The 12,913-nt window shown below is 62.8% G+C and overlaps 1 protein-coding gene across 4 annotated transcripts in view; it reads left to right on the top strand.

Annotated features, from left to right (window-relative positions):
• The window catches only part of INPP5A (inositol polyphosphate-5-phosphatase A), a 156,469-nt gene that overhangs the window by 133,882 nt on the left and 9,674 nt on the right, over nucleotides 1-12,913 (top strand). For all 4 annotated transcript variants that reach the window (XM_062213976.1, XM_062213977.1, XM_062213978.1 and 1 more), the window contains exons 10-11: nucleotides 7,698-7,793; nucleotides 7,901-7,975. In XM_062213976.1, coding sequence (XP_062069960.1) covers nucleotides 7,698-7,793; nucleotides 7,901-7,975 — 171 coding nt within the window. The remainder of the gene's footprint in view (nucleotides 1-7,697; nucleotides 7,794-7,900; nucleotides 7,976-12,913) is intronic.

Genomic DNA, 12,913 nt, shown 5'->3' with positions numbered 1-12,913 from the left:
TGTTATTTGAATGGAAGAGACCAGAAGGGAGAACGTCCTATTCCCTTCCATCTCCTGGTTCACTGCCCAAACATGCGTGACAGCCGGGAGCTCCACCCAGGCCTCCCCTGTGGGCAGCCATCGCCTGCTGCCTCCCAGGAAGCTGGGCCCAGGCTCTGTGATGTGAGCCACGAGCACCGAGACGCCCGCCCCGCGCTGCATCTGAGCATCCCACTGCCTGCCGCGAGGACGAGGCGGGTCTGGGTGACTGTCACCCATGCGGACACAGAGACCTGACACTGGAGAAAGCATTCCACCGTGCCAGCCGCCTGCCAGCTGCAGCTCTCTGCGTCCTCCCCACGCCCTCACCCGGCTCCGAACCGTGCACAGGGTGCTCTGTTGGCACCCCAGGCCCCGCCTGGCAGCTCGGTCTCCAGACACAGCAGTCCCTCCACGTGGCCAACCCCGTGGGTTTCCCCAGGTGAGAGGAGGGGCTCAGGTCAGAGCTGGCTCCCCTGAGTGTAGCTGGTGTCTTCCCCAACTGTGTACAGTCGTCCCCAGAGGAACAGGTTTTTCTTCAGGGCACCTGTTTGCAGGTCTCACACAGGTGGCACCCACCTTCTCAGCGGTGCTCGCGGCCCCTCCCCACAGATGGAGCACAGTCACCTGACAGTGGGGAGGAAGCACAGCATCCCGGGGTTCTGTCTGCAGGGTCGCCAGGAGACGGCGTGCCTTCATGGTCGTACGTGCCACCAAGGAAAGCCGCTGCTGCCACCTCTGGCGGTCATCTGGGTGCCTGGCCACCTGCTGACCCCGGAATGCTGCCTGCTGGTGGCGACTGTCGCACAGGTATTGGGTTCAGGTCTATGGCTCCTCACGCATACGACACCCGGAGCCCTGTTGTCCACCGGCACTTGCAGGTCAGGAGGGCAGTGGATAGCGTTTAACTGGACTGTGTGCTCAGTGAGTAGAAGGCGTGTGTAAGAACCGCGCGTTAACTTGGGATGTTTTCTTGGCCGTCTGGTTCTTTAAAGCCCACGGGTAATTAACTGTTAATAAAAACCTCCAGGTACCTTCTGCACGATTGACTGTGTGGGCAAAGCTGACCTGGTGGTGACGTGGCAACTGCTGCTTAGTGTGGGCCTCAGTCTGCAGGCCCCCGGGTGGCTCTGCCGTCCCCGGCGGCGGCGTCAGTACTGCCGGCAGCTGTCAATGGGAATTCCAGGGTGCGTGGAAGCTGCCCATACCTGAGCCGCTGCCTCTGAGCAGCCTGCGCAGGCTGTGCCACCCAGTGTTTCCCTGTGCCCCATGTGGGCAGCTCCACCGAGGGCACAGGGACCTGGGCCCAGTAGGGACGGCACATGATGCTGCCCCGCTGGCCGTGGCCGATGGCTACCTCGCCTGGTGTCAAGCACTCACGCTGCTCTGTGTGCAAGAAAATGAGCAGGGGCACGCCCCCACTTCAGGGGCCACCCCCAGGTGCCCGAACTGGCGTCTGCAGACAGACTCCTGGGCCCTAAATCTGGGACGTCTGTGCCTCGGTGCGGGGGAGGTCAGATGGCAGAACCAGCTGCTAGAGGGCGGGCGGGCCGGCCAGTGTGCTCAGGGGCGGGTGGGGGTCCCTCGGAGGAGGCGGTGACCACCTCCTGAGGGTGCCCGTGAGCTTCCCCCAGCCAGACTCCGCCTCGCTCTGGGTCATTGTCAGGTCAGCCCCCTCCTTCCTGGCGGCCGAGGGGTCCCCCTGGCTTTCAGGGAGCACCCCGGAGAGCCTCACAGCTCCTCGCTGGCCCACACTGTCGGGCTGGCTGCAGGACTGGCAGAGGTCAAGTAAATCTGTTTCCAAAATGAGGAGAGGCCGGTGAGGTGGAGCCGGGGCTGTGGCAGATAAAACGTCACGATTGTTCATCCTGCTGGGTTGGGGGTGGGGGAGCAGCCTCAGAGCCCCAGGGCTCGGGCGCTTGGTGCCTGCTGTGTTCAGAGGAGAGGGGCTGGGGCAGAGGGCCCCTGCGCCCCTCATGCTGCAGGTGCACCTGAATGTAGGCTGCTTGCGGAGCAGAACTGACCAGAGCGGGATCCGCTTGGAGCTGCTTAAGCGTAATTAAAACATTCGCCGATTAAACACAGTGCCATGTGCCGCCTGACGCGCCGATGCTGCTGCCTTCAGCTCAGCTCTGCTGCCGCTGCTGGGAGGCGTGTCCTGTGCCTCGCTCGGTGGCAGCCAGCAGCTGGCACTCAGCTGGCCGCGGTGACGCAGAGTGACAGTGGTGCCAGGCACTCCCGTCTCCGCACAGCCCGGCCGCACCACACCTGCTGTCCATCACCTCGCTGACAGCCGCGGTGACAGATGTGACTTTGGAGGCTGGCGGCCGTTGCTAAGCGCCAGCTGCTGATCCCTGTAAGGTACCTTGCCTGGGGGCCGCTGGGCCTGTCGGGGGTGTGTCCTGGGAGGGACGCCCCAGCAGCCATGGCCGCAGACAGGCCGACTGCATGAGGGGGCACCTCCTTTCACACGGGCACTAAGAGGGGTCCCGGCGCTGGCTCTGCTGGCCTTGGGAAGGGCCACAGGGCATACCCCAAAGGTCGTGCTCCATGGGAGGCCCCAGCCCTCTGGGAGAGGTGCCGGCTGGCATCTGACCACTGCCTCTGTGGGCACGGGTCTCCCAGACCACAGACACTGACCCAGGCAAGGCCGTGGCACCGCTGTGACAGCCGCACTGGCCCCAAGCGTTCCCTTGTCTGCCACCTCCACCTCCTGTGTCTGGGCCTCGCGTGGGCCAGCCGTGGTCACCCTGCGTGACTTGGGTCCCAGGGTTCGCCTGGCACCATGGGCGTTTGTGTCCAGGGCAGATGGTGGGACGTGCTCACACCTCCCCATTGAGAGCTGCCTGGGGAAGAACACAGCTTCCCGAGAGCCATCAGCAGCCGTCTGCAGCGGGCACTCGGGGTAGACAGGCCCAGCCCAGCGTGGCACCACCGGCCCCCTGGGCCCTGCCACCCCGTTCTGCTCCCATGTGCAGCAGAGGCTTGGCCGAGAGCAGCGGCTTGGGTCGTCACACTCGCTGCTGCGTCAGTGGGCGCGAGGCTGTGTCACATGTGTTCCCCGTGGCTCGGGGCCTCCGTGCGTGTGTGAGCCCAGCTGCCAGCACGTGAGACGGGGGCAGACTGATCCTGGCTCTGTGCCCCTCCCCCAGCCATGTGCACAGGGCATCCCCTCCAGTCTCCTGCGCCTCCCCTGGCCCTGCCCACTTGTGCCTTGAGGGGCAGTGCACTTCTGACACTGCCCTTGTCCATGTGTGTGTGCTGACGCATTGCCCAGAGTTAGCTCAGGATTGTGTGTGTCATGATTGTCATGTGCCACGCCACCTGTCGGACCTGAGTGGCTTCTAGCACTGGCCTCTGACCTGGGAGCGTCCCAGTGGCCCCAGGCTCTGGTGTCGGGCAGGGGCCCTGGAGCCCGCGGCGCGGTGGCGGGGTGTGCATCCGTAGGTGAGCCCCGGCGTCTGTGTTTGGCAGCTGTGGCGATTCCGTTTCCTGAACACGCTTCTTGGATCCTCGTCACCAGAGCTGAGTGCAGGGGTGGAGGCCGGGGGCCGACATCTACCCTGCTTCTCTCTGCGGGTACACGCAGGACCCGAGGTGCTGTTGGCAGGCAATCGTGGCGCTGGGGACTGCTGCCGCCACCCTGTGCTCCCGGGTCCTGGTGTCCCGAGATGGCGGTGCACAGCCGAGGCCCCGTGCCCAGAACCCGCAGGCACTGCTGTGGGGGCGCCGAGCACAGGCTGAGGTGCTCATGAGGCCTCGGCGGCAGCCATGCCCTAACAAGACAGTGGACTCCCCAGGGGCACTGCCGGTGTCCCTGTGCGCGAACGTCACAGGTAGCGATGTTCTCTGAGCCTAAGTGAGGGGCCCAGGCCTGCAGAACGCGTCTCTGTCTCGTGCTGAGTCACAGTCCAACAGAGGAGGCTCCACGTCGCCCTTGCAGTGCTGCCAGCATTCAGCCCAAACTGCCGGGGTGAGAAGCAGACAGGGCTGTGCCAGGCGCCCGCCGCCCCAGTCGGCTTCCCAGCGAGGATCCCTCCGCCCGGCACCCAGCTCGGCTTTCACAGCCAGGGCCGGCTTCTCTGACACCACGGTGACTTCTGGTGGGCGGAGGAGAGAGAGGGAACCCCAGGAGTTCAGTTAGGAGAGAAAGGAGGACAAATGCCTGGGGTCAGCAGTGAGAGGAGGGCTGGCCAGGTCACCTGTGGCCAGACAGGGCCAGCTCTTGTAGGACCTGCAAAACATGAGCTGCTGGTCTCAGTCATGTCCCCGCTGGATAAACACTGCAGAGGCCCATGACACCCAGAAGCAGGCGGCCCCGAACGAGGGGACAGCTCCCGCGGCAGTCAACAGAACCCTCCAGCCAGTGCTGCCTCGGGTTCCTGGTTGGAGCTGACAACGGACCCTGTCTCAGCAGCCCCCAGTGGCTGTGTCCAGTGTGGGTGCACAGAGCTCAGGGGAGCCATCCCAGGGTGCATGTGCTCTGTCATTGGGCCCTGCCCTGAGCCAGTGCTGTGCAGAGGCCACCCGGGAGAGCAGCCGCCCACGTGGTCTGGGTGGAGTGGTGCCTCCCAGGAATCGGCCCGGTGCAGCCTGAGGTTTCCTAAGTTTGCCCTGTTGGTCTTGTCCACACCCGGGTTACAGCCTGATTGAGTCCATGGCTGTCACGGTGCCACACACCAGGGCTCCCAGCACGCAGCTTTGCCACCCTTAGCCATGCTGTTTGGTGAGATAGCAGAAGCCAGGGCCCAGGCTCTTTGTGGTACAGTCCTGTGGCGCGTGGGCCAGCAGACGGCTGGATGGGCTCACCCCGAGTCCAGAACCCAGGAGGAACCTGGCAGTGCCAGATTTATCACCGACAGGCACGCGGCTTCCCTCGGCCCCTTCTCAATTGTTCCGTTCGGATGGTCCTCAAGCCGGCCGCCTTTGTCCCTGATTTCACGCTACCAGAGGGTCTGCGTGTTCTCCTGCGTGGCGTTGTCAGGGGATCAAAGCTCGGGTGCAGGGTCACGTTTAGAGGGATGGGCGTGGAGAATCGGGGGCAGCGTCCTCAGGACCCCCGCCAGCCTAGCCTCAGTCCCAGCGGGGCGGACCCACAAGCGCTGCGGGCACCGCGCTCTTCTGCTTTCTTGGTGTAAATGGCTGCCGTCCTCGCCACCACGGGTCCCCCTGCCTGCGAGCGCCGCCGACCTATGCCTCTCTGGAGCTGTCCTGGGAACCTCAGGTCGGCCGGGGGAGGCCTGTGCAGGGACACGCGCCAGGCTGGCCTATGGGCTCCAGCAGGTAGGCCCGTGCTGCCTCAGCCCGAGGGAACGTGCCCGCGCCCGGCCAACTGGGTTTGGCGCATCCGCTGTGCGTCGCGGGCCGGCTGAGTGGGCAGCGAGGCAGCCTTGTGACTAGAGGTGCAGGCTGGACGTGACGGCCTCGAGGGGCAGCAGCAGGAGGTCCCTCAGAGCAAGCCGTCGGCTGGCTGTGGCCTCACTGTCCAAGCCGCCATGTCTAGTTTCTATTGCAGATACAGGTTTTCAGGAGCTGTTGTATGTGTTTTTGCTCGATATGCCTCTGAACCACCGCAGGCCAGAACAGCCCTCAGAACTTTCAAACCTGGGTGCTTTCTGCTGAGTGCAGCTCAGGGTGAGCTGCGAAACCCACCCTTGTCCCCCAGATCAGACTGGACGGGGAGCCCGGGGGCCCTCCACCGGCTCTGCATGTGGGCGAGGGGAGCAGCCTCTCCCGCAGGTGTGCAAGAGCAGGCGGCCCAGAGGAGCCTGCACGCACAGGGCAGTCCTGGAGGTTGCAAGGCCTGGGCGGATGACACCCAGGCACAGTTTGCCCTTGGTGGATTTGGCATTGGTTGGGTGGAGGCCAAGGGGCAGATCCAGGTCCTGGCAGGAGCCCGGCCCGCTGCTCGTGTGCACCGGGGGCAGGGACACCTCTGCAGCCCTGTCACTCACAGCACACGGTGGTCCTGTTGCCGAGTGCTTGTGAGGCAGGTGCCAGGGCCACCCTTTGTGGGCTTCCTCCGTGAGCCCCGAGACTGAAGTAAATCGTTGATGGCTTTTTAAAAATGGCATTTGGGGCGTTTTTTTCTTTCCAAAGAGAAAGGTCCCTTCTGCTGCAGCGGAGCCGTGGTGGTTTCTGCATGAGTGGTCAGGACGTGGCGGGCCTGAAAGGCACAGAATGGTGGCCTGGTCACTTCTTTACAGCTGAATGAGGCGGCTCCCTGGAGGCTGTGGGGGGCCGGGCGTCCTGTGGGAGCCTCCACATAAAGCAGGATTTTTAAGTCCCCAGCTGATGCCTTTGGGAGACGGGATCCTGGGGTGGCAACAATGCCCTCTCCCTGCCCAGGCCCCCTCCCATTCATAGAAAGCAGCTTAAGCCCCTTAAGCGCATTTGCATCTGGATGGGGCCAGGACCTCCTTGGGACGCGGGCTGGGCTGGGCGCGCTCTGCGCGGTGTTTAGGTGCCCGTTGTAATCCTCGGGCTGTTCCAAGGCGGCCAGACTCACTTGTGACACTGAGTCCAAAAGCCACTGTGGAGGGTGCGACCTGCGACCGCTCTGGCCGTGCTCTGAATGTCAATGCCCGCGTGGGGGTGGGGCTGCGTCCAGCAGACCAGGCAGGTGCCCAGGAGAGACTGCTCAGGCACAGAGTCACTTTTGTTGTAATGCTTTTTTTAAAAATAAAAATCACACTTCTTAAAAATCCAGGTTTGTTAAGATGTCACTCGCATAAACCCTGCGTCAGCCCCCGTACCCAGGTTCCAGCACCAGATCTGCCCCGTCTGTGCTGTCTGAGCCTTCTGCAGACACGGGGCCACAGGCTCAAGCCCTCTGCCACAGGTGCCCTCGGGCGGCTCAGAGGCCCTGGTCCCGGTGCTGCCCCTCCCCCACACTCCCTTTAATGGGTCCCTGGGGTGCCTGAGGGGTTTCCAGCTGCTCCCTGCCTTTGGGAAGTGACCCCACTGACCCTTCCCTGCCTGGTACCCAGGTTGAGACAAAAATTTCTTAAACAACTCTGAATTTAATCACTCATCACTCGTGGGCTGGGTGCATCCCTTGGTATGGCCTGGCTGCTCACCGGCCCTCGCTGTCCTCTGCTGCCCCCTCAGTGGCTCGCCCTCAGCCTCCCGGGCTCGCTGGGCACCAGCTTCAAGGTGGCCCCATGTCTGCTGCCCCCATGCTCGTGGCTTCTCGGACAGGAGCCTGAGCAGTCATTGCTCTTCTCAGGCTCTGCCCACCTGCCTCTGGGACCCTGGGCTTGGTGTCCATGCTGTGGTCCTCACTAAAGCCCAGCCCACTGCACCTGACCCACGTGTGTGGGTGCTTGCAGGCTTACCTTCTCACTCTGCACCTGCCCGAGACAGGCTTAGGACAGTGGACGCTGCACCGGCCTCAGAGGACAGGCAGGGGCCCAGCGTGGTGGCCGCGGTGTCCAGCGCCGCCTCGGTGCTTGTAGTCGGGGTCTGCACAGCGCTTTGCAGCTCTGGGGGTGGCGGTGGGGGTGGAGCCTTGGGTTCTGTGGGCTGCAGCTGGGGGGGTGCTGGGGGGGCTGTGAACTCCTAATGTGAAGCAAGACTGTGCTGCTGTCGGGGGTCAGGCGTCCGTGCAGCCAGGGCTGTTGGGAAAGCCGCGGGCTTGGCCTTGGCCGCTCCTGAGGCTGGGCCTTGTCTCTCCATAGACACTCTGCACAAAAGCCACCATGCAGACCATCCGGGCCGCCGACACCAACGAAGTCGTGAAGCTGATATTTCGGGAGTCGGACAATGACCGGAAGGTGAGTGACGCAGGGCTGACCACCTGGCCACACCTGACTGGACAGCAGGACGGAGGTGGGGGCTGGGCCTGCTGGCCACACCCCCCTGAGGCTCTGTGATGTTGCAGGTGATGCTGCAGTTAGAGAAGAAACTCTTTGACTACGTCAACCAGGAAGTCTTCCGGGACAACAATGGCACTGCGGTGAGTCCCCCCGGGCCGCCAGGGCTCGGCGTCCAGAGGCGGCTGAGGCTGGGCTGCTCCCTCCCGGTGGAGCAGACCTCCGGCTGGGCTCACAGCTTGGGGTTTGATTTGGTGGGGAGAAGCCACGCGTGCACGTCTGCCGCGCCTCTGCTGCTGGCCTGGCTGTGTGCGGTGTGTTCTCGTGTAGATGTGTGTGCATGTGTTCCTGCGTGTGGTGCTTGTGTCTGCATGTGAGGACGTGTGGGTGTGCACATGTACATGTGGAGTGTGTGGGAGTGTGCAATGTACACGTGTGTGTGCACATGTGCGTGGGGTTGTGGACTTGAGTACATGCAGCTGCACATGTACATTGTGTTTGTGCAACTGTGTGTGCATAACTACATAGGTCAGTTGAAGTGTGTGTGGCTCAAGTCACTCAAGAAAAGCCGTGGTCTCTGCCAGAGGCGTCCCTGGCTTGGAGGAATCTACGTTCATTTATCTGTTTTAAAATGTTGTTTTCATCTACTTGAAAGGCAGAGCTCCAGAGCAGGCGTGTAGCCCTTCCGTCTGCTGATTCGCTCTCCAGACACCTGTGGCAGCCAGGGCTGAGCTGGGCTAAACTCAGTGCATGGGCAGGAAGCGGAAGCGGAAGTCGAGCAGCCGGGACTCTCACCCCTGCTCTGTTTTCTGTGGCCCAATGTTTTATTCCCCGCCACGTGCAGTGTCTTTGCAAGCATGCATTAGGCACGTGTTGTGCGCAGGCCGGAGTTCTGGTGACTGATGCTGGCGGTGCATTTACAGCTCTTGGCCGCGAAGCCTCACTTAACAACCAGCTCCCAAGATTCCTGGAAATCAGACAGTGGGTTCTGGGTCCTTGAAGCTGCCCCGAGAAAGCAGCGAACCATCCAGGGGCTGCCATGTGTAGCAGGGGTGGGTCCTGCCCTTGGAGGCTTCCCCTGGTAACAGCTGTAGGGAGGCGATAGGGCGGGGAGAGCCCAGGCACCAGGTGGGAAGCCTGGGCTTTGTCGTGAGTTCACTATGCATCCTGGATCCTGGATCCTGTCTGTGTGCCCACACCCTGCACCCTGGATCCTGTCCGTGTGCCCACACCATGTACCCTGGACCCTGGATTCTGTCCGTGTGCCCACACCATGTACCCTGGATCCTGGATCCTGGATCCTGTCCGTGTGCCCACACCATGTACCCTGGATCCTGGATCCTGTCCGTGTGCCCACACCATGTACCCTGGATCCTGGATCCTGTCCGTGTGCCCACACCCTGCACCCTGGATCCTGGATCCTGTCCGTGTGCCCACACCCTGCACCCTGGATCCTGTCCGTGTGCCCACACCATGTACCCTGGATCCTGGATTCTGTCCGTGTGCCCACACCCTGCACCCTGGATCCTGGATCTTGTCCGTGTGCCCACACCATGTACCCTGGATCCTGTCCGTGTGCCCACACCCTGTACCCTGGATCCTGGATCCTGTCCGTGTGCCCACACCCTGTACCCTGGATCCTGGATCCTGTCCGTGTGCCCACACCCTGCACCCTGGATCCTGGATCTTGTCCGTGTGCCCACACCCTGCACTCTGGATCCTGTCCGTGTGCCCACACCATGTACCCTGGATCCTGGATCCTGTCCATGTGCCCACACCCTGCACCCTGGATCCTGGATCCTGTCCGTGTGCCCACACCATGTACCCTGGATCCTGGATCCTGGATCCTGGATCCTGGATCCTGTCCGTGTGCCCACACCATGTACCCTGGATCCTGGATCCTGTCCGTGTGTCCACACCATGTACCCTGGATCCTGGATCCTGGATCCTGTCCGTGTGCCCACACTGCACCCTGGACCCTGTCCGTGTGCCCACACTGCATCCTGCGTACCTGAGGCTGGTACCTCAGTGCTTTGTGGGGAGGTGTTCATTTCCCTCCCAGCTGGGAGAGCTCAGGGATCAGGATGTGCAGGCGTTTAGGAGAGAGCTGGGCCCGCCTGAGTCCACACCCGGGACTGCCCCACTGTCCAGCCTGTGTCCCTTGAATGTTCATAGCCCCCAGCCAAGGCCCTGTCTGTTGCTTCATCTGCTAACCCCGACCCTCCCTCTGCCATGTCCTGCCTCTGTTCTTGTGAGGTGCCTGTCACCACTTGTCACCTCATCACTGAGAACGGGGGTTTCTGTGGCTCCCCACTCCTCTCCCTGTGGTGTCAGGCCTGGGTCTGCCTCCCCTCCCCTCCCTGGACCCCATGGAGGCCGGCTGGGCCTCAGCGTCACGCCCTGCTGTGTGTCCGTTAGGCCTGTTTTCCCACTGTGGGAGCTCGCACACTGTGCACAGGCTCCACCAGCCTGTGCCTGGCACCCTGCCCTCCAGTACCTGTCGCAGTGAGCTGTCTGTTCAGCCAAGTCCTGCCAGAGGACAGCTCTGTGGCCGGGTTGTGCCCTGCTCGCTTCCCGTGCAAGCAGGGTGGCAGCCTGGTCACTTTGGTGGAGTGAAGAGGACAGCAGGGAGGGGCAGGTGCACCTGTGTGGAGGGTGAGTGCCCAGGAGTCCCAGCCGAGCCAGGGGAATGGGGTCTCCAGGGACCTCGAGCAGGGCAGGAAGAAAGCAGAAGGCCCCTCAGAGGAGAGCCCCTGGGAGGAAGACGCCAGCGAGGCCGAGCAGAGTGTTCTGGAGGAGCAAGGCGGGCCTGAGCCCAGGCAGGAACGGACCCAGCGGAGGACGCACAGGTGTGCTGAGCCTGAGAAGCCCTCCCTCCCCTCGCCCCTCCCCTCCATGCTGGCTGGCTTTCTTTTTTTTTTTTTTTTTTTTTTTTGACAGGCAGAGTGGACAGTGAGAGAGAGAGACAGAGAGAAAGGTCTTCCTTTTGCCGTTGGTTCACCCTCCAATGGCCGCCGCGGTAGCGCGCTGCGGCCGGCGCACCGCGCTGTTCCGATGGCAGGAGCCAGGTGCTTATCCTGGTCTCCCATGGGGTGCAGAGCCCAAACACTTGGGCTATCCTCCACTGCACTCCCTGGCCACAGCAGAGAGCTGGCCTGGAAGAGGGGCAACCGGGACAGGGTCGGTGCCCCGACCGGGACTAGAACCCGGTGTGCCGGCGCCGCAAGGCGGAGGATTAGCCTGTTGAGCCATGGCGCCGGCCAAGGCTGGCTTTCTAAATAGGAGAAAATCTGAATATTCAGGAGAACCCTGCAGTGTTGAGGCGAGCAGCTGCCCTGCACTGGAGGCTGTAGGGACACAGAGGCAGAGCCTGCGTGCCGTGGAGGTGGGCGCCGGCTGCAGCTCCCAGGTCCCGTCCGTCATGTCCGAGGCAGCAGTGCCTCATCGAGGCGGCTCGTCTCATGGGTGCACCCGGCACCTGCCCCGTTCCCTGCGCGCCGAGGGGCCAGGCGCTCAGCCTGGTGTGTCCGAGGTGTCTCACCTCCACGGAGGCAGGCTGCCCGCCGCAGGATGGATGTGCCTGTGCCGGCCTCGCCCAGAATCCGTGGCACCCTTCATCAACCGCCGCTCTTGTACCCGGCTGACAGAAATTTAATTCGAGCTGGCTCCTGAAAATAATTATTGTATTTTAAGAGTAGTAATCATTGGCCAGGACATGATTGAGTGTGTCCGTGCACATTGACTTTTGCTATGATTTATGGCTTTGTTTAGTCGATATCCCCATCGCCATTGTATAATTAATTGTAAGTGCGGCTGTCAGGGCAGCAGGACCGAGCGCCCTGGTGAGGATTTGCAGAGATTAAATTTCCCCCGGCGGTCGTGGGGCAGGGCCCGGGCCTTCGCCCGCGCGAGGCCTGTTGGACAGAGACGTCGGCGTGTGCGGGCGCCGCCCGCCGCGGTTGCATCGATCTCGCGCACGCCGCTTTCCCTATCAGCCGTGTGTGCACGGTCACAGAGGAGCCCGTGGAGCCGCGGCCCTGACGGACGCGCTCGGCTGCCGCTTCATCACTGTCGGCCCGGCGCTGTTCCTCACTTTGCAATCAGCAAGAATGTTTCAGGTACCTGGGAAATTGGTTATCATGTTCCTGAGACATCTCGAAGAGACACAGATTACCAATTCAACAGAAACTCCAGGCAGCGTCTCCTCTGGCACCTGACCCGCACCACTTCCCGGGAAGCTGGGAGGCCTGTCTGGGTCTCTGGGCCCCTGGCCGCAGGCTGCCAGCGCAGCAGCTCGGCACAGTGCCGGTCCAAGTTTGCCTGCCCGGCTGCTGCATTGATGTTGCCATCCCAGGAGGGCAGAGGTGGAGTCTGGTGGTTTGTTCACTGCTGTGCTGAAGTGAGCGTGTGCTGAGAGGCGTGTACTGCATGCCCTGAGTGTGCAAGCATGGAGGCAGGGCCGTAACAGGAGACGGTCACTTCCAGGTGGCCGCAGCCTTGAGACACAGCTGGCTGCTACCACTGCCCAGCACTGTGTTCCCAGGCCCCGGCCCAAGGAACCGTGGAAGGCTGGATGGCCCCTGGGGGAAACAGTGCATGCCAGCCTTGTGACACCTGTTGTGGCCGCCAGGTTGCCTTTGGGCAGTGGGGGCAGGAGGTGGCATAGGCCGAGCCCACTAGAGCTGCTGTGGGGCACAGCCTGGACCTGGCCTGCACACGCCTCAGCCGCTCTGCAGACCGGCACCGTGGGTCAGTGTGCTGGGGCCGGGGTAAGAGGGCCATGGACATCTGTGCAGTGCCCCGTCCATGGCCCAGAGTCCTTCCTGGTCCCACGGAAAGCAGTGAGCCCAGCAATGAACCCAGGCCCTCGCTTCGCTTCAGGAGGCCCCGTGTGCCCACCCCTCCCAACTTCGGGAAGGCCAGCGCTGCCCACTGCCCACAGTGTGACAGCTGAGCCTCTGCAGAGGCATGGCAGGTGTGCCCTGGTACCTCATGGGACGACTCCATTAGGAGGTTAACGTCGGGGGTCCCCAGCACCAGGTAAAACTTCTCACAGGCAGGGCTTGCCTGGCATTCCCGGG

This window comes from Lepus europaeus, chromosome 17 (assembly GCF_033115175.1).
Source record: "Lepus europaeus isolate LE1 chromosome 17, mLepTim1.pri, whole genome shotgun sequence".
Lineage (NCBI taxonomy): Eukaryota > Metazoa > Chordata > Mammalia > Lagomorpha > Leporidae > Lepus > Lepus europaeus.
This window is presented reverse-complemented; position numbering and strand designations above follow the sequence as displayed.